The following is an 18,559-nucleotide window of genomic DNA, read 5'->3' as shown; positions in this document are numbered from 1 at the left end:
TATCAGTGTTGTCCAACAAGCCCACCAGTGAAGGGAGGACTGGGCTCCTCTCTCCCAGCTCAAGTCTTCTCCATGTTGCTTTCTTGTGTGCTGTTCTGTTTTCCTTCTCTCAAGGCCTGCAGGCCCTACTGGAGTCAGGCTGCTTCTCAGAGCCTGTCTCCGACCTGGCATTTGTCAGAGAACAGCAAGAGCGTAGTCTGACATCACCTCTGAAAGCAAGGCTGTTTACCAGATACTGGCTTGGGAGGGGCGTGTCTGTAAGCAGAGAATGGCGTGCTGGAGCCAGTCTGCTTTCCCAGATTCAAAGTGCTGCCAGTGTGTAATTTATTATCTCTGCAGTCACTGCAGCAGGGACTGGGCACTCGCTGGCTGCTGGGGAGGCTGAATACTGACTCGGTGCACTGTAGAGATGCACTAGAACAGCAGTCGATGGGAATGGGCAGAAGTTTTCCGTAGTTATCCTTAGCATTTGCTCAGATCCCTGATACACAAGGCTTCCCTCTGTTGTCCTGTAATTCCCCTGTAGAAGAAAGAAGCAGCGTTAAAGTATGTGATGGCAATGTATAGGAAGATTGCAGTTGGTTTCCATATCTTGGAGCAACGGACCCTGCTTAGATTTAAGCCTTGCTTTGTCTCCTGTTTTGGGGCCTTCCAGGAAATAGGCTTAGTTAAGCTTTGGACTGGCAGCTCCTGGAATAGCTGGATGGGGAACTGCCTCTCATGGAGCTGAGCATGTCTTGTGTTTCCTGCAGGACAGAGCTATGATGAGACAGTGGACATCTTTTCATTTGGGATTGTTCTCTGTGAGGTAAGACCAGGACATTATATGGCATCTTTAATGGACTTCTTCCCCACTGCCATCTCCTTGCACATGCTGTATCAGCCAGTTCTCCGTGTCCGAGTGTGCAGTCTGTGACCTAACTGCACAGTGAATTAGGCTGGGAGTACAAGCTTACCCTGCCTCTATTCCCTCAAGGAAGGTAACTGTCTTTAACTTTTTGGTCTCAGAGAGTTTATTCCTGGACTGAAAGAAATACAGAGGTTCATCCTGGACTGAGAGAAGCTGTAAAAAATCTATCAAGTTCTGATTGAGCCCTGGTATCCATTCGAAAGTAGGCATATTCCCTAAAACTGTGATACTTTTTTCTACTGCCTCATTAAAAGAAAAGTCAGCTGTATAATCTCAGCAAATTCAGGGCCTCCACTGGGGATGGCACTTCACTTCAAAGAAGGGGAAGCTGAAACCTCTTTTCAGGTCGATTAATGAAGCTCGCACCCTGAAGTCTGTTGGCTTAGATTCTTTGAGCCAATGCAGAGTCTTACTGTTGTATCAGGCTTTTCTGTCTGGAGAGGACCACTGAAAAGCTGCAAGGTATTTTCAGTTTAAAAGGTGTGTAAGACAGTGGAAATACAGATAAAAGGTGGGGTGTTATGTGTACGGATAACACAGCAGTTACAGGAACACCAGGGGAGACCAGCACAGTTTCATCTTCAGTGTTTGGATGAAGGGGACAAAGAAAATATCTGTGCATAAATCTTTGTGGTCTCATCTGGAGCTCTGTTTACACTGGGCCCTCCTCTCAGAGAATGTTGTGGTTGTGAGTGATAGATTTAGGAACTTGAAAAATCTGTGTGCAGGATTAAAACAATTGTTTCATCTAGAAAAAAGACAAAGGGGTAGTAGCATATGAACATTTTCCTTGTCACCAAAATAAAGATGCTAAAAAAAGGAAGATACACACTCAAACAGATAAGGAAATAACCCTGCCAAAATACATAATGGGCGTTCCACTGTCTAGTTACAGGATGTGGTTGTCCTGCTGAGTTATTGGCATAGAAAAGCCTGGGTGGTTATAAATAACACCCTTTTTGTGATACCCGATGAGGCTTTAAACCTAATACTCTTCCCCATGTGAGAGTTTGTATTGACATTGACCTTGTCTGAGTCCAGGTCACCCCACAGCTCTCCGCTGTGGGTTCCTTCCCTCTTATGACACTTTGAGTGCCCTAGTGCTGGAGGTGGTGAGCGCTGGAACTGCCAAGTGCTGGGGCAGGGCTTCTCTCTGTTCACCCAGCCCTTTCCTCTCCCTGCAACCTCCTGGGCATGGGTGATGGTTGTTCTGCTCTGACCCTCCTGCTGTGGGTGGGGTTGAATCTGCCAGGAACAGAGCAACTCAGAATTTGTGGTGCTGTTGACTTCACAGCATCGTTTAGGACAGGCTCTATAGACAGGGGAGCTTTGCTGGTGGTGTGGTAAGATTGTGTGAGAGGGGAGAGATGAGATGGTGACGCAGGTTGTGTTGATTACCTGCGCTCAGGAGGGCCTGCATCATCCCCAGCAGCGTACAGCACAGTAGCTGACCCAGCAGAGAGACACTGTCAAGCTCTCTGGGAGGTGCACATGGTCCTGTATCTTCTAGCAGAGACCCTGGGGAGAAAGAGAAGGCATCTGGGCCTTCCCTCACAACAGCAGCCACGTTGCCAGGTCCTGAAAAAGCTTCATGTGAAGTTTGTGTGCTGTGCCTTGCCTCACTCTTTTGCGCAATTAGCCCAACTGGAAAGCAGGAACAGTGTTTCTGCTCTTTCCATTTCACCCTGATACTTTGAAGGAGCCCCTGCCTGATGCTGAAGTTCCCTATCTTTTAAAACTCTGGAACTGTTGCTGTACTTAAGTGCTCCTCCCATTTTTCCCTAGATCATAGGCCAGGTTTATGCTGACCCGGACTGTCTCCCACGCACATTGGATTTTGGCCTTAATGTCAAGCTGTTCTGGGAGAAGTTTGTTCCTGCTGACTGTCCTCCAGCCTTTTTCCCTCTGGCTGCTATTTGCTGCAGACTGGAACCAGAGAGCAGGTAGGTTTGGGGTCTGCAGGACTCCTCTTTGTAAGCCTGGAGGATGTGTCTGTATTCCCTTAGTGGAAGGATTGCTGCACAGAGGGTGGAAGAGGGCTGTATTCCAGCCTTCTGTGGGAATGCTCAACGGCTTCCACGTGAGGAGAGGCTAAAGACTCATCAGCTTGGGAGACAGACTGCTGTATATAGTGGAGGTCTCTGAAACAATTTCCGAGACGCAGAGGGTAAAGGAGGAGTGATTGTTCAGGGTTTCTCATGTACAAAAAGTAGGGGCAGACCTTGGCAGCAGCTCTGGAAGGCGAATACTTTGTTTGATTTCAGTTGTGAAACTTGTAGCTTCAAACCAGTGTTGATGCCAGGTGGGCTCCAAAAGAGCCGGACCTCCGTGGCTATCAGCTGTAAAAACAGGTAGCCCAGACAGATGGGATCTTTGCTGTTGCAGAAGCTGAATGGGGAGGGATCATGTCCCTGCTCACACCTCTGTGCATGAGACAGGGGCACGGATGGACAGCTGGTTCAGCCTTGCCAGATGCTGTTCTGCTTCCTCCTTCCCACTCACATTTCCTCACTGCTGCTTCTAGGCCCCCTTTTTCCAAGCTGGAAGACTCCTTTGAGGCTCTCTCTCTTTACCTGGGAGAACTTGCCATCCCCCTTCCATCTGAGCTGGAGGAGCTGGACCACAACGTGAGTGTGCAGTATGGACTGAACCGTGACAAGCTACCTGAAAACACAACCTAGTCAGCTCATCCTGCTGCCTGCACCACTTCTGTTGGAGCTGAGATGCGGGACAGGGAGGGAGATGCACTTCAGCCACTTCCAGGGCATTAATGGGGCACCACGCTGTGCGTTTGCTGCATTGCCTCTCTCTCCCCACCCAACACCCCTCCTCTTGGACATCCCGATTCACTGTGGATTTCTGGTGTGTTTCAGAAGCAAAAAGGGCTGTTTCCTGCCAACTGCACCTAGGAAAGCTGCTCAACACTATTTTTCTGGCTTGAGAAATGTTTCTCTGGCCTTTTCAGGCTTCTTTACTGTGGTGCCTTAGAACTTGGCTGCAAGCTGTGAAGCCACCCTGGCCTGACTGCCAGGGAGGGAATTGCTGTAGGAAACTCCTGGGCAAGGACCAGCAGCACTTCTGGACCTGCTTCTCCCACCGAACGCCCTGCTCAGAAAGCCGGGGAAATTGGACATCCAGCAAAAGGCCCCACCAGGACAGTGTGTGTGTGTATGTTTGTGCGTGTGTTTTCCAGATCAACCCACTGAGATTTTGGCCTCCAATGTGCATCAGGGGAGGGAGTGAAAAGCCCCAGGAACTGGGCAGATCTCCTGAAATACCTTGTCTGTGGGGAAGTGTGTATGAATTTTTGTTTTGGTTTGGTTTTGTGGGTTTTCTCCTCCTCTGTCTCTGAATACCTCCAAAAGCCTGCCTAGAAACACTAAGACTGAGCTCTGCTTGCCCCTCCTGATGGTGAACAAGGCAGGCAGCAGATGAGCCACTTGAGCATCTTCAGACCCTGAGCCAGCACAGTGAGTTTGCCTGCCCGAGAACCTTAACCCAGGTGAAAGTATTTGAACCTGAATGTGTAGAACTGCACTAGGCACTGGCTGTGGACATCCCTGGAGTGCTGAAGCTGCTCGAGCTCTCAGCCTGTGGACATGATGTGACAGAAGGGGTGGCAGAAGGTGCTCTTCAGAAAGCCAAAGGTCTGAAGTGGCTCAGACTTTGTACGTGGACAATGATGAAGGGGGATGTGCCCAAGGTTACTTAAAGGATGGACTTGTCATGAACAAAAAAGTGTTGGAGAAGGTCCCATCCTCCCAGGAGTGGCAGCTGGAGAACTAGTAATTCAGTTGCCATTACCTCATCCTTTCCTGCAGGCTGTGCAAGTTGCTCCCTTTGAAGGTCCTTCTTGCAGCTGCTGCTGCAGCACCTGAGCTGATTCTCCAAGCAGAAACTTTCCTCAGGGTCATTCCCTGCTTTTGGGGAGAAAAAAAGGGCTTGGAGTCACTGGGAGGTGGGTGGGGGTGTATTTTCTTCCAGCACTTCTCTTCTTCCTCCCTCGGTGGGAGAGGGAAGAAAGCTACTGCTGTAGTAGCTCACGTGGTTGGCAGAACTGAACAAAAAGCTGGCTCAAGTCCTGCTCATAAGTTTCACAAACATCTTGGTTTAACTGGATTTTTAGTGTGCTCCTTTCTCCCCCCCTCCCTTCGGTATTGAACGGTGGGGAATGGGTGTTAGTCTTTGCTGTTACTTTGATTTTCTCCCCCTACCCATGAGTTTAAAGTATTATGTAAAGTAACATGGGACCAGCCACCACCTGACAAAAGGTGTATGTGGAGGGGGCTGTTTTTAGTCTGTGTAGTGGTGTTTTAGAAACACTGGGGACTCCCTTTGCTGTGAGTCAGTGGAGGAGCCTCTCTAAACTGGGTCCAGTGGATTCAGGATTGTTAATAGGATTTGCCCTTTCTTTCCCCCTCCTAGGCTGGTTTGTGAGGGGACACCTGAAGGGGGGAGTCCTGGGTGATGTGTGGGTGGGGTTTATGAACTGTGATTTGCACAGCTCCACGTTCTAACTAAATTAAAAAGCAGTAAATGTATGCTATGAAAACCAAGATTCTGTTGTCTCTGTTACATAAAGCAGGAAGCTGTAACTTTCTCAGGTTTCTATTGTTGTCACAAAATGGCAACATCAAAACGGCACCTGAGGTATCATCTAGAACTCCCTTTCTTGAGCTAAAGGGCTCTGCCACATCTGCAGAACTACAACAAGGCCATGCAAGTGCTCTATCATACTATTTACCTGGAGTGGTGGAAATGGAAGTTGTCAAGTTTTGGTGGTTGGAGGGGTTTTTTTAAGGTGAACAGGCATCAGCAGAACATGGAGCCTCTCTCCATTTTCCTTTTCTGATCCAGGGATAAAAATACAGCTTGTTCCTGGAAACCTCTTACTGAAATATGTAGTTCAAGGGGGATTTGTCAAGGCAACAACTGAACGAAAACATGAACTATGTCAGTGCCTCCTGTAACCTGCTGTGCTCTGTCTCCATCGTGCTTTCCAGGGCAGGGCCCCGAGGGATGGAGCTGCTGCCGAGCGGCACCAAAGCAGAACTGACCTGCGTCAGCACGGGAAGGGGCTGTAACCCCCAGCGTCGTCCCAGGGGCCGCCCTGCTTAGTCAGCACCGCTCCCACGCCCACAGCTGCTTTTCAGGAACAGCCTCCCAGCCCCAGCCGAGGTGCTGGCAGCAGGGAGACAAGCTCCATGGCCCCTGTCAGGGCTGGTGAGTGGAGGCACTGCTTGTAGGGATTTACCTCTGGGCTTGGAGAACTGAAGTGGCATCTCCCCTTCTCAATTTGAAGTCTGCAACAAGCGGGATGCTGCTCTGGCAGGAGGAATGTACAGATGAGCCACAGTCCACACAGGTCTACAGAGCATTTTTCAGAGCTTTAATACAAGGTAGCACAATCTGCACCTTCTCATAATGAGGTATTTAAAACATTTTACAAAGAAATGGTATTCAAAGGCATTTAAAAATAAAACATTTCCCTTTTCTGAATCAAACATTAACACTAAAACCCCTGCTGCCAAGTGCTGCTCCCTGTTAGGCCCACAGCTATAAAGCAGATGGCTAGAAAACTTACTTGAATGGCTTGAATCCCCCAAGTCGGGGATGGATGTTTCCCTGAACTGGCCTTGTCTTGGTGCCATCTGGGAGACACTGCAGCAACCATCCCTTCCAAACCCCCTGAAATGCTAATAAAAGTTGTTACAAAACCTCTGTATTAGGGCCGGGCTCTGTAAGCAAGGAAAGTAGTCTTGCTGCACAAGCTGAGTGTGTGTGAAGGGGGCTGGGCCAGGAACCATACCGTAACTTGGGGATCTTGCAAGAGCAGCTGCCCTGTCCTGCCCTTAGAGTGAGAGCTGCTGCGTTGTGGTCAGGGTGACCTCCGCAGCTGGCTTGGCCACGCTGCCCACAGCTGGCTCTGTAGAAAGCCAAGGGAATTTGGAAGAGGATGTTATATATCCTCAGTGCTCACCCTGCTGTAGGTATCCGAAGGGCAGTTTGTTTTCTTCACAACTATCTTAACGCTGGCCTTTGGTCTCCTGATCTGTGTAAGTGAGCAGGAGGCACGGACCACCTGGACACCTACAACTGTGGCTGTGCATGTAGCACCACAGGGGAATGGAGATGTGGCCTCAGCCCTGGAAGACCTGGATTTATTAAGAGCTTGAGAAGAGCTTTTCCAAATTGACACTGGGGCTAAACATACTGCTCCTGGCCAAAGCCATCGCTCAAATAAAGTCATCCTTGGAAAAAAACCTGATCCAGTAGCAGGATTCTGGACAGTCTCTCCAGCTCTCAGCCACTAAAGCAAAAAGGCAGGAACTATAATCAGAGTGTAATTACCTAGCTAAGTCTGACGTGAAGCTCCCCTCAGTCCCTGCAGTACTGCTCCCTCCTGGGGTTCCAGGCTGAAACTTAAGTAACAGTGCACACCGTTAAATAGGAAAGGAACGGAAAAAGAGGAAGCCGAGACCACGCTCCGGGCTATGGGATCTGTGGCCAGTTGTGAGCCTGGCCCATCTTCCCCCCCAGCTCCTTGGCACACCATGGAGATAGGTGGGAGGAAGCAGCAGGGTCCACCACACCAGTCCCCAGCTGGTCATGCGCTGAATGGTGCCCCTCGAACAGATCATGATGAATAGCCCATTGTTCTGTCCCTCTGCATCATCTTCATCTGGCTTTCATCAAAAAGAAAACAAATTAGAAATGAACACACGCAACCCCTGCACTCACAGTAGGAAGCTGGAGGCTTTGCTCAGCCTGTATCGCTCCTGCCCGAGCTGCTCAGGCACCAGGAGTACCCGCCTGCCCCATGAGCGGGCCGCTGCCGTCGTGCGTGTCCTCCACAGGCGTCTGGTTGGTGTGCACCACAATTGTGTTCTCGTCCACAAGCTCACAGGCAGGATTGGTGAACGCTGAGAGTGGGAGTGTGATGCGCTGCATTTCACGCTCATAAACTTTCTGTTCATGCTTTTCCTTTAGGTCTTTCCCCCTAGATTAAGAAAAACCAAAACATATATGTGATGTGCATGGGGTGAGCGCCACTGCTTGGAGTTAATCTCAATAAAGGTGATACAGTAGAAAAGAAGGGACTCTGCTCTTAACAAACAGATGTTTCAGCTACATACAAAGGGCCAGAAACACTTACTGTAAGCAGAGGACCCCATCTGAGCATCTTTAAAAGACAAGCAGCCAACTGAAGCCTGTCCCTCCCTCATAAACTGGCTTATTCACTGGCATTGCTACTGCTAAATGATGCCTGTAAAGCCAGGCTTCTCCTGCAAACCATGGAGCTGACAAAGGTTTCCTTACACCTTACAGTCCCACAGCACTGCCTGGGGCAGGCCCAGAGGAGCAGTGAGACAGCGCAGAGCCCACTCCTGTGGAGAAGAGCTTCTGTCACCTGCTTCATCTGACAGGAACAAATACCAGAGGTGGTGACGGATTCTGCCTTTTGTTGCAGCAAACCAAGCTCTGTAGCAAATCAAGCCATTCCTGAAAGTATTAGAGCTTATTTCAGAGCTGGCCCTGCCTTCTGCTGCTGCAGCTAACAGCTTAATACCACAACCGGCTCCCCAAACCTACTTCAGTCTTCAGCCTGTTGCTAAGGGAGGCGACACCTCTGTAATTTGTACTGAGGAAGAACTGCCTTGCTTTAAAAATGGATGACATTAATAGCATGTTGTCTCCAGAAAAGCTATGTATACCAAAAGCTACTAAACCCATTAAAGGTTTCTCACCACACCTACCCAAACCTGCCAGCTTGCACATGCAATTTTGAGAGCAAGGCAGGAGAGAGCGACAGTAAACCTGCGCTGCAGCCCTGCTGTGAGCTCTCTGGGATTGCAGAAGCAAAGCTGCATTTGCACAAAGTGCAACATTGGTCTGTTGCTTCCTCCTGCTCAAGACAGGAGTGAGGTGGGACAGGCACCACTCACTCCTCCTGGGGCTCGTGATCCCAACCAGGCAGAGCTGCTGGGGTTTCCTGTCAGCACATAAGCATTTTGGCTGCTTTTCAAAGCTGCCTACAAGCGTGCAGCAGTGGCTGTCGTTCCTGGCAGCACACGAGACAGCATTCTCTGAAGTGACACCTCAAATCAGATTCCTCGACAAGCAGCGCTCTGTGTTTTGCCCCTTATGTAACACTCCTCCCTCTGTTTTTTTTCTGTCGGCATTTATTATAAACACTTACATAAGGACATGTCCCAGCTTGGGAAAGGGCTCCTTCTGCTTGCTTGTGTCAGACTGCTGTCAAACAGCCAAAATACAGAACAAACCCTCCCAGAGGAGGGAGCCTGGGCCTTCATTTGCTGCAGCGACATTCACTGCTGTTTGTTCATCCTGCCCTGTCTCTTACAACTAAGCTGCTTGCTATTACCACTAACCTCAAAAAATGCTGAGCGACAGAAACGTTTCTGTCCAACACCATGAAATGGCCGAACAAGTCATAACTTAAGGGTGAATCAAAACAGACCTTAAGAGTATACAGGAGCTTTGGTAAAATTAACTTTGTCTGATAAAAAAAAGTCCTACCTGATATTCAGTTTCATAGGATATAATGCATGAGTGGCAGAGAATTTGCCAATTGTTTTTCTTCTAAAGCTAGCTAGGCTAGAGAAACCAGGGGAACAGGTGGCCTGCTGGAAGGATTGTTCTTTTTCCGATCACAAAAGAAACTTTCTGTGAGGGCACCCGGGATTTCCTCTCTCCAGCTCTTACTTAAAATTCAGCTCCCCTGGATGCATCTGAGAAAGCCACACCAAGGTGCATGTGCACACACAAAACCAAAAAATATAGAAGGTCATTTGAAACTTTAAATGGGACAGAATACCACACTGATGGGTGAAATGGAGAAGCATGGGATTAACTCTTACACAGTTCTCTCCTCAGTGCAACAAGTGAAACTCTTGCACAATGTGCTGTATCAAAACACAGGCTTCTATCTGCCTTTTCATGGGGATCTGGTTGGGTCTGCAGGTGCTCAGACATTCCTGCTCTATGTACGTTGCTTCATGCCTACACCAGCTTTTAGACAAAGGAGAACAGCCACTGACCTCTTATAGATGTATCCCAGGACAATGCCGGCTCCGATGGCGATGATTATCACCATCATGATCAGCCCCAGCACATACCCTGTGAAGAGAGAAAGGAAAGGGGGTAAAATCAAGAGGCAGTAGATCCAGCTATAGCATTGCTTTCAGAGCCTCAAAACAAATCTGTCCTGCCAGAATTACAGGAATGGATCCCTCACATGATCCTGGGTTTGTACCTAGGGTCCCTAAGTCCTTCTTGTCTTTGGAGTTCATCTGCACTCTCTGACTGATCCCAATGACGGGCTGCACAGCGGCTGCCTCGCTCCGGGAGGGCAAGGTATCGGCTGGTTCAAACACCTGGTCGACCTCCTGAGAAGTACCAACTTCTGCTGTAGGGACTGGGGCTGTGGCAGCTGTGGCATCTGTTGAGAGGAGAAAAGAGACATTAAAAATACCAATTCAAAACAACGCGAGCCTTGTGAGTGGGACAGATTTAGACTGGTCTCACTGAACCGCCTTCGAAGTATGCTGACACACACTCGTCCTCTCTTAAGTTGCTGCCAGAAATCCTACCAAGGCAGACAAGAAGCGTACTCCTCCCCCCACTTTCCTTTGACATGAACCTATTGAAGTAAGAGTGCAAGGCACCACCACAGATGAGACAGAAGTCAGACAGCAAAACGAAACCCAGGTTTCAGGGCATGAGTCCAGGAGATGCACGATGACTTCATTTGGTGTACAGATCGATATACAGGCTGCAGCTTCAATCATGCTGAACAGACATGAACGAGATTATGAGACTCTCCATCCCAAAACTCCCAGGAGTCTACTTATCTCTCTTCTGCCTCAATCTTCCTGACACAGGAAGGTTTGACAGAAGGAGACTCCAGCAGGTGTGAAAACAACCTGGGGACATTCTTCTTACCCAGCCCCTCTTTGCAGCCGTGTTTCAAACTCCTTTTATGTGATGGACAGGCTAAGTCGGAGCAACACTTTGGGGAGCACAGCCACTGACTAGTGTAAGTACAGCAAGCTCCTCCTCAGCCAGAGCCCAAACAAAGGTGTGTAAGGATGGACACTCATAGCACAGACTCCTTCCCAACACTGTGGATTTTTTATCAACAGCATTGAAAGATTTTCAAGGTAGCTCCTTCTTCCATGACACAGGTAAAATGGAAGCTGTAGCACAGTAAAAGCTATGACAGTGGAAAGTAGGTATCTATTACCTGTCCTAAACAAAAACCCCCCACTTTTTGGAAATACTATGCACAGTATGCATCCACACCTGAAAACTCTCTCCACCTGGATCTCACCCCACAGCTGGGAGCAACTCCATGTGGATTTTCTGTCTGCAGCCATTTTGAGTCCTCAGTGGAATGTGAAATGGAAGTACAGAAGGGGAGTTAGAGATAGGAATTCAGGGTCTCCTGCACTGCACAGTGACTTTACATCAGGTCAGCCAGACAAGCTGAACTAAGGGGAGCTGCAGGACATGACTACAATAAAAAGGTGTTCACTCTGAAACACAAAAATAGCCAACCCCCTTAAACATGCAAACGGTGTACTGGCTGAAAGGCCGGGTAACTCTCCTGATCCCAAAGCTGCAGGACTGTTTTGAGTAAGGGTCTTGGCAGGAGAACATTTATTTTGCTTTATCTTTAGGGAAAAGCAGGCAAAAAAACAAAGTGAAGAAAACAAAGTGTATGTGTGGGGGGGCATGTTTACATGCAAGGATAACAACCCCGAGGGACAGTGGTGTGCATAACTCTTGAGGGGCTCAGAAATAAGCAAACAGTTCAAAAAACCCAAGTGGTTACTTTGGTGTCAGTCTATACCAACATCTCCTCTCCCTTAGACTGGCTTCAGCTACAGTTCTTCTCTTGGCAAACTGTTTCCCCCCCAACTACCCAGGATGAATGCAGTGTTTGGGGTTTTCTGTTCCTTACTCTCCTCCCTTCAATTCTCATTTTCTCCAAGTTCTTTCCCCCCACCTGTACCCAAATTCACCCTGGCGCTCGTTCAGCAGCAAGACACTTGTTCAGACAGAGTAACGTGCCCCAGCAATGGTCTGCCAACAGCTCTGCAGTGCCCAGATGCCCGGACCTCCGCCTTCTGCAGCACGGCTGAGAGCCCTACAGGGACTAGTGAAATGGGGGGGGCACACGCCGCAGGCTTTGCACAAGCCATTTCTGGCCCCCGTGGGAACGCTCCAGGGGCGGAGCAAGGCACAGCTGGGAGGCAGATGTGCTCGCACAGGGGAGGGCTGGGGGGGAGCCCCGGGTACACGCCGTTCCCGGGGGTGGGGGCGGCGGGTGCTGCCATAGGCCGGGGCTGTTTGTGCGCTGGGAGGGGGGGGACCCCACCCTGGTGACGAACGCAGCCCCCGGCGGCAGGAGGGGGGCCGGGGAGGGCAATGCCCCGGGACCGGAGGCGGGGGGGCGGCGGGGTCCGCTCCTCCCCGCGCCCGGGGCGATGTCGCAGGGTCTCCGCTCGGGGACCCCGGCGGCGCCTCGGCCATAGCACCAGGGCGCGGCGGCGCCGTCCGGGTTCCCGCAGCTGCTGCGGTCCTCGGCGGCTGCGGGGGGGTGGGGGGTGGGCAGCGGGCCGTCAGCGCCCCGCTCCCCCGGCGCCCCCCGCTCCCGCGCCGGCCCCGGGCCCACCTGCCGGCAGCGCGGCCCCGGGGCCGCCCCGCACCGCCCGCCGGCTTCCGCGGTAGGACGCGCCGTTGCCGCGGGGGCACGCTGCGGGGAGACGCGGCCGAGCCGGGAGGGCGGGCCGGGCAGCCCCCCACATTCCCCCCCCCTCCCCCGCCGGGCCGCCCCCCAGCGCGTCCCCCCCCCCCCACTCCCCCCACCCCCCCGAGACCGGCCTTTGTCCCCCACAACAAAGCCGGGCCGGGCCCCCCGGCACTCACCCTCTGCGCCCCGGGCGGCCGCCAGCAGCAGCGAGCCCAGCAGCACAGCGCCCAGCGCCGCCGCCCGCCGCGGGCCCCCGCGCAGCATCCTCGGCGCGGATGGCGAGGAGCCGCCGCCAGCCCGGCCGCGCAGCTCGGCTCCGCTCGGCGCCGCGGCGAGACCTGCCCCGGCTCTCCCCTCCCCGGTAAACAACCGCCGGGCTGCGCTTCACACCCCCCCCACACACACACACCACCACCCCCCCGCCCCGCAGCCGCCGCCGGGTCCTAACGCTGCCGCCGCCCGCCCCCGGGCGGGTCCCGGCCCCGCCGGGGAGCCCCGGGAGGGAAAGGGGCGGCCGCGGCGGGGCTGGGCTGGGCTCGGGGCAGCCGGGAACCTGCCCCGGCTCTGTGGGTCGGCAGAGGGGCCGGAGCGCCGGGAGCGGGCGCGGCGATGGGGGCTCGGCTCGGCGGGGGCCGTTTGGGTCGGGAGGAGCCGGGGGACGCGTCCCGGGCCCGTCCCCTCCCGCCGCAGGGCCAGGAGAGGAGAGTCCCGGCACGGAACGGGGCTTGAACCGCGGACTGCGGCAGGGAAAGCGTTTGTCTTCAGGGACCTAAAATCGCTGCCTCCCCTAGAGAGCCACCACGCAGGGCTCAATTCTCCTGCCCTGCTTCTCCCTGTGGGTTCCCTGAGCTCCCCAGAAGAGAGACGGGGCGTGGGGGTCCCCACTGCTACCCCAGGTTAAAGGTTTACACTCTCACCTCTGCTAATCGATGGCTTTCCTTTGACTCCACGTACGCTATAAGCTGCGCCTGCTTGTAGAAAAGCAAGATAAACAGCCTGAAAACGCTTTAGAGTAATTATATCGCAGGCATCCAGCCACCGTGATAAAGCCTCTCTGCAGGCATTTCAGATGGGTTAGAACAGACGCTTCTGTTTCCAAACAGGCAGAGGTATTCAGATGCTGCCGTGCCGGTGACTGTACACAAGCATCTGGAGTCATCGGCAAAGTTTCTGTTTTACACCAGTGAAAAACAAGCAGCTGACTACTTGGTGCTGTTCGACAGCGAGCTCTCGAAGGTGGCCTGGGCCAACTGATGGGTTTGTAGCCAAGGCTCAGGCCTGCAGCACAAGGTGCTATTTCTGGGTTTCCCACAGAGTTCTGTCTGACCTTGGCCAATCTGCCTGCTTCACTTCTTTGCGTTTTCCCTCCTGTTCTGTGACATGAGGTACAATCAAACCTTCCTTCTCAGAAGAGGACAGGGAAGTTCCCTTCTTTTAAAATGCTTTGAAATCACATGGAAACCATTGAATGCATGAAAAGTATTTCTATGCCAGGAAGCTGCGTGTTGTATTCTGTGTGTGATGAATATCTTTTTGGGGCAGCACTGGCTGGAGCAGCCGTCCTTCCCTTCCACTCCCAGATGTTTCCATCCTGGCAGCACTCTCAATCAGGCTGCTACAGGTACTTGTGTGACTAGCAGGCTTAAGGCACTGATCCAAGACAACTTTTGCCCTCTTCTGACCAGGTCACGCACACTTTAACCCTTTACAGCCAGGTCGCCTGCTGCATCCAGTCCACCCACACTGGAGTCACAAAAAAGCAGATGTACCAGCATGACAGAGGGGTAATGAGGAAAACAGGTCAATTAAGCAGCACTACCACCGAACACGAAACCATAAGCCTTAGTGTGTGATTCACACTTTAACAATATGATTTACCACTACACTAAACTTAGTTTAATAATGTCAGATAAAAAAACTGCAGCCAGGTTGTAAAAAAAACCAACCAGTCTGTGTCAGTCCTGACCAACATCACCAGCTATGATGTCTGCTTTATGGTGTTACGCTCATTGTCTGCACAGACACTCGGTTACTACATTCCTTATTCTCTCCAGTTACTCTCTGTGAAAGCAAGGCTAACTGGAGTAAGCAAGAATTTTTAATAAGGGCTATTGAATCAGGCCTTCTGCTTGTAATAGCTCTTCAAAAGAGATTTCATGGGACAAATTCCATTCAGTCAGAAGCTACAGGGCCACACATGCATCCAGAGGCACATCCTGTCTAAAAGAGTTTGCAGAGGGCTACCAACCTGTACAATTAATTTCTTTTAGCTCATTTCACAAGACTAACTAACACTTCCATGCCATCTTGCACAGAAAGCACCTCCTCCTGTATGTACTGATCCAAGAACTGCGGGTTGGGCAGTAATCTCTGTGGAAACAAACCTCAGACCTTCCCAGCTCTTTCTCCTGTTATGTAACAAGATAAATTTGCACTTCTCGTTACACCCAGCCAAGTTCCAGCAAACAATTTTGAGTTTCTAGTCCACAGAAGGACAATGGGAAATCTGGGAGAAATGCAAAAAAAGATAATTTTAATGGTAAAGATCAAAGTCTTTTCCACGACTGACTTCTAAGCATAATTTTTTCTCTTTCATCTCTAGCTTTCTCCAGGATGAGGGAAGATTTATGCCTGGCAGTTTAATAGGATGCCAGGTGGCAGCTGTCAAAGGCAGACTCAATTGCTCTTTCTGCTGTTTGGAAATGGGTTTGCTCTTCTTGCTATCCTTTTAGAGATTAACCTGACATTACTTACTAGGACTTGATTTTAAAGTTACTACCCAAACTGTAAGTAAGCTAATAGCTCTGCAACCACATCCTCACATAGTTTACATGTAGAAATCTGTAGGTATATACACATACATGTACCACAACACATCCACAAACACTTCACAGGAGAATATATACACTATTTTTAGGGATGAGGATGTTAAGCATCCTCCCTAAACTCAGTGTGAACCAGTTTCAGCTGTGAGCTGGTACCTTTCAGCTGTTTACTTGATACAGGTTCCAGAATGAACAATGTCTGCTTTTTCTCTCTTCTGTCTGTCAACTGCTCCGTCTTATTTGTTCTACTTTTTCACCTGTGGAAAAATTCAAAGTGTATGGACTTTTCTTAAAGAAGAAAAATAAAAGGATGCTAACACATAGCACAGCATGCTGTGCAAAGGGAGGCAACTACAGATGTATAGCTCTGGAAGGACTCTGCAAGAAACCATCAAACCCACCCTCCTTCTCTGGCCACAGCCAAGTATGTTCAGATCTTCCTGGGCAAAAGTTCATCTAACCTCCTATGAAAGAACAAACACGCTTTATTACTTAATCTCACTACATGAGATACTGGGGGGGAGTAAGCAAAATCAGTTTTCTAATCTAAGTATTCTTTCCTAGCCAAATTAACATGGATTGCTTAAAATGGGAGAAGTTCACATTTCCTGCCTTGTAACAAAGCATGTGTCATGTTCCCATAACTTCCCCTTTCTTCTTTCTAGGCAAACCAAGATAATTCTTACAATTTTTTCTCAAAACTGGTTTTTCTAAACCATTTTCTGCTTCCTTCATAAACTGCGATACCCGAGAATGACGATAGTACATTCTGAGGCCTCATCCACCATAAACAGGATATTAGAGCAATTTGTGCTAAAGGTTAAAAAACTGTAAGCACCAAATGTTGCTAAACACTATTAAGTATTTGCAACTCCAACAAAAGCAGGTCTTTTTACTCCTTTGTTGTCTCTGTCTGGATCATGAAAACAACTGTGGGTCTCACCTGTAAAAAGCCTTCTGTAAGCGATGATGTAGGAGTCAGAAACAAATACATTTTATTCCTAACCTAGAAACAATCTGAACAAAAAAAAAAAAAAAAAAAAATCAGGGCTGCAACAAAAGGATCAGATGTTGAGTTTATGAAACTGAGCCGAGTATAACCAAAAATCAAGACAGAGACAGTCACTACAAAGGAGTCAGTGTGGAGCGATAGAAATATCTGACTGCGCTGTTGCATCCCCCTGCTGACATGTTCAAGGAGAGGCTTTCCCCTCCCCCTTCAATCTGACAGCATGAGCTATTGCTAAGTAAATGCCAGTCCCAGCCTCCAAGGACTAACAAGGAAGTCTGCAGAAGCAAAACAACCATATGTGATATTTGAACTGGTTCAGACTGGTTCAGAGAGTTTGCTCTACGAACTCAACGTGCCTTCTCAGATGAGCTGTCTGTGTGGGCTGCAATAAAAGGATAGAGGCCTCAGGAGGGCAATCTGGGTCCTATTGTTTACTGGGGGAGAAGCACTGCAGCTACACTTTTCTAGCATTAAGAGATTAGCACTAAATACTCTTGGCAATCACTGACTTAAGAAATTTCACGCACTGAGTCCTCTCTAACAGCAACACTTCTTTGTCCTTTTTGTCACAAACTGCCCAGTCAGTGCCTTTCCACAGTTCCCTCGGTGGTTTTAATGGGCCCGACTGCCCACAGACATTTGTTCCCACTGGCCCATTGTGGCTGTTGCAAAGGTCTCAGCTTGGCCCATGGCCCTTAGCTGGAGCATTCTGAAATCAGTATCTGGGTCACAGACACTGCTTTTACCTGCGATCCAATGGGTGTGTCTTCAAGCAAAATACCATCAAACTGTAGCAATAGTTAGGAATAAGGTACAGCTGTCTAAAGTAATGTTTCAGCCCCCAGCTGCACTGTTTTGTTTTGTTTTGTTTTTCTACAGACACAGGCTGCTATTGACAAAAAACAGAGCATGAATTTTTAAGGGTGGAGGAAGGGAAGCTATTTTGGAAGATACTGTGATCCACTCAGAGAACACATAGGTCTTTGAGTCAAGAACAGGAGCTTTAAGTTCTTTTACTGATTTGTTGTTTGACCTTAGGCAAGTTTCTGCCTCAGTTTCCCATGTTAATACTACTTCTGTCACAGAGGCAGAAAGGATTATATGTCTGCAAAGTGCTTTGAAAGCTTCAGACATGCAATACACAGCTTATGAAATGGTATTCAAGGGGAAGGAATCATGAAGAGGGATATGCACGGAAAGTCTTAAGATGTTCTCAAGTTCTACATATGTAGTGTAGACTTAAAAGTACAAATAAGCATTAATGCAGGAAGAAAAATCGGGGAATGTGTTGTTTTTTTAAGGTATAAAACTACCTTTGTAGCTTTCTTGTTTCTTAATTCACTGTTGTGCACAGCAGTATCTAGCAAAGCGAAGCAGTCAGATAAGCCAATATTCATTCATTAGAAAATGCCAATCTAAAAATAATGGTTTACCTGCACATGAGAAACATGAAAAAGGCAGCACCATAACGTGGAGATTTGAGTCAAAGGGAATAAAGATGTATGTTCTGATATCTGTTCAAATTAACTTCCAGTGAATTGGACTGGAATAAATATCCTTCTACCAATCTTTCACTCACAGTAGAAGCTGATTTCAGTCAAACAGAAGTGATAGCGCAAAACTGCTGTTCAAACTGATAATCATGGAATATCATCAGAGTTGGATTCCACTGTGGAGAACATGAGGTTACAAAGTTGCACTTAAATATGCAAAACTTGCAGTTCCTGCGGAAAATAACGTCAAGTCTAAATAGCACAACCACTCATTATAAGCAAGTAACCCAAATCCCATGCCAACAGAAACTCAGTAAGGTTATAAACTTGTACACATAAAAAAACCCCCAAACATATTTTCTTATCTGTCTAGGGTTTTGGGGCTAGGATGGGAGTCATCAACATAAGAGCAGAGACCCATTTTGTAATGGGTCTCTTTGTAATTCAACATGTGAGCAGAGAAGCAGAGACCAAACCCTTCAGTAGAGCTACTAGTGTTTCCTAAAAGCCAGCATTCAGAGACATATACAATGCAGAGCT

General features: G+C 49.4%; 2 protein-coding genes across 2 annotated transcripts in view; one reads left to right on the top strand and one right to left on the bottom strand.

The window, feature by feature from the left end:
• Positions 1 to 5,466, top strand: part of LIMK2 (LIM domain kinase 2) — a 32,557-nt gene extending 27,091 nt beyond the window's left edge. Inside the window, exons 14-16 of the mRNA XM_074844657.1 lie at positions 753 to 808; positions 2,696 to 2,853; positions 3,435 to 5,466. Of these exons, the coding sequence (XP_074700758.1) occupies positions 753 to 808; positions 2,696 to 2,853; positions 3,435 to 3,591 (371 nt within the window). The 3' untranslated portion in view covers positions 3,592 to 5,466. The remainder of the gene's footprint in view (positions 1 to 752; positions 809 to 2,695; positions 2,854 to 3,434) is intronic.
• An 812-nt stretch (positions 5,467 to 6,278) lies between these two features.
• Positions 6,279 to 13,053, bottom strand: PIK3IP1 (phosphoinositide-3-kinase interacting protein 1). Its single transcript, XM_074844440.1, has 6 exons — positions 12,866 to 13,053; positions 12,612 to 12,692; positions 12,377 to 12,526; positions 10,188 to 10,373; positions 9,973 to 10,051; positions 6,279 to 7,910 (listed from the first exon to the last, which is right to left on the bottom strand). Exons 1-6 carry the CDS (start codon positions 12,951 to 12,953, stop codon positions 7,703 to 7,705), a joined length of 792 nt encoding a protein of 263 aa, XP_074700541.1. The 5' UTR covers positions 12,954 to 13,053; the 3' UTR covers positions 6,279 to 7,702.
• Positions 13,054 to 18,559: the final 5,506 nt, after the last annotated feature.

This window comes from Strix aluco, chromosome 18 (genome assembly GCF_031877795.1).
Source record: "Strix aluco isolate bStrAlu1 chromosome 18, bStrAlu1.hap1, whole genome shotgun sequence".
Lineage (NCBI taxonomy): Eukaryota > Metazoa > Chordata > Aves > Strigiformes > Strigidae > Strix > Strix aluco.
This window is presented reverse-complemented; position numbering and strand designations above follow the sequence as displayed.

What these genes read in the sequence shown, in the direction of transcription:
- PIK3IP1 (XM_074844440.1), bottom strand. Translation starts at nt 12,953, where the DNA reads ATGCTGCGCGGGGGCCCGCGGCGGGCGGCGGCGCTGGGCGCTGTGCTG. An exon ending in GGCCGCCCGGGGCGCAGAGG is followed by an intron (nt 12,693 to 12,865) that starts GTGAGTGCCGGG and finishes GTCTCCCCGCAG; the next exon opens with CGTGCCCCCGCGGCAACGGC. An exon ending in CCGCCGCCCCCCCGCCTCCG is followed by an intron (nt 10,374 to 12,376) that starts GTCCCGGGGCAT and finishes TCCTCTCAACAG; the next exon opens with ATGCCACAGCTGCCACAGCC.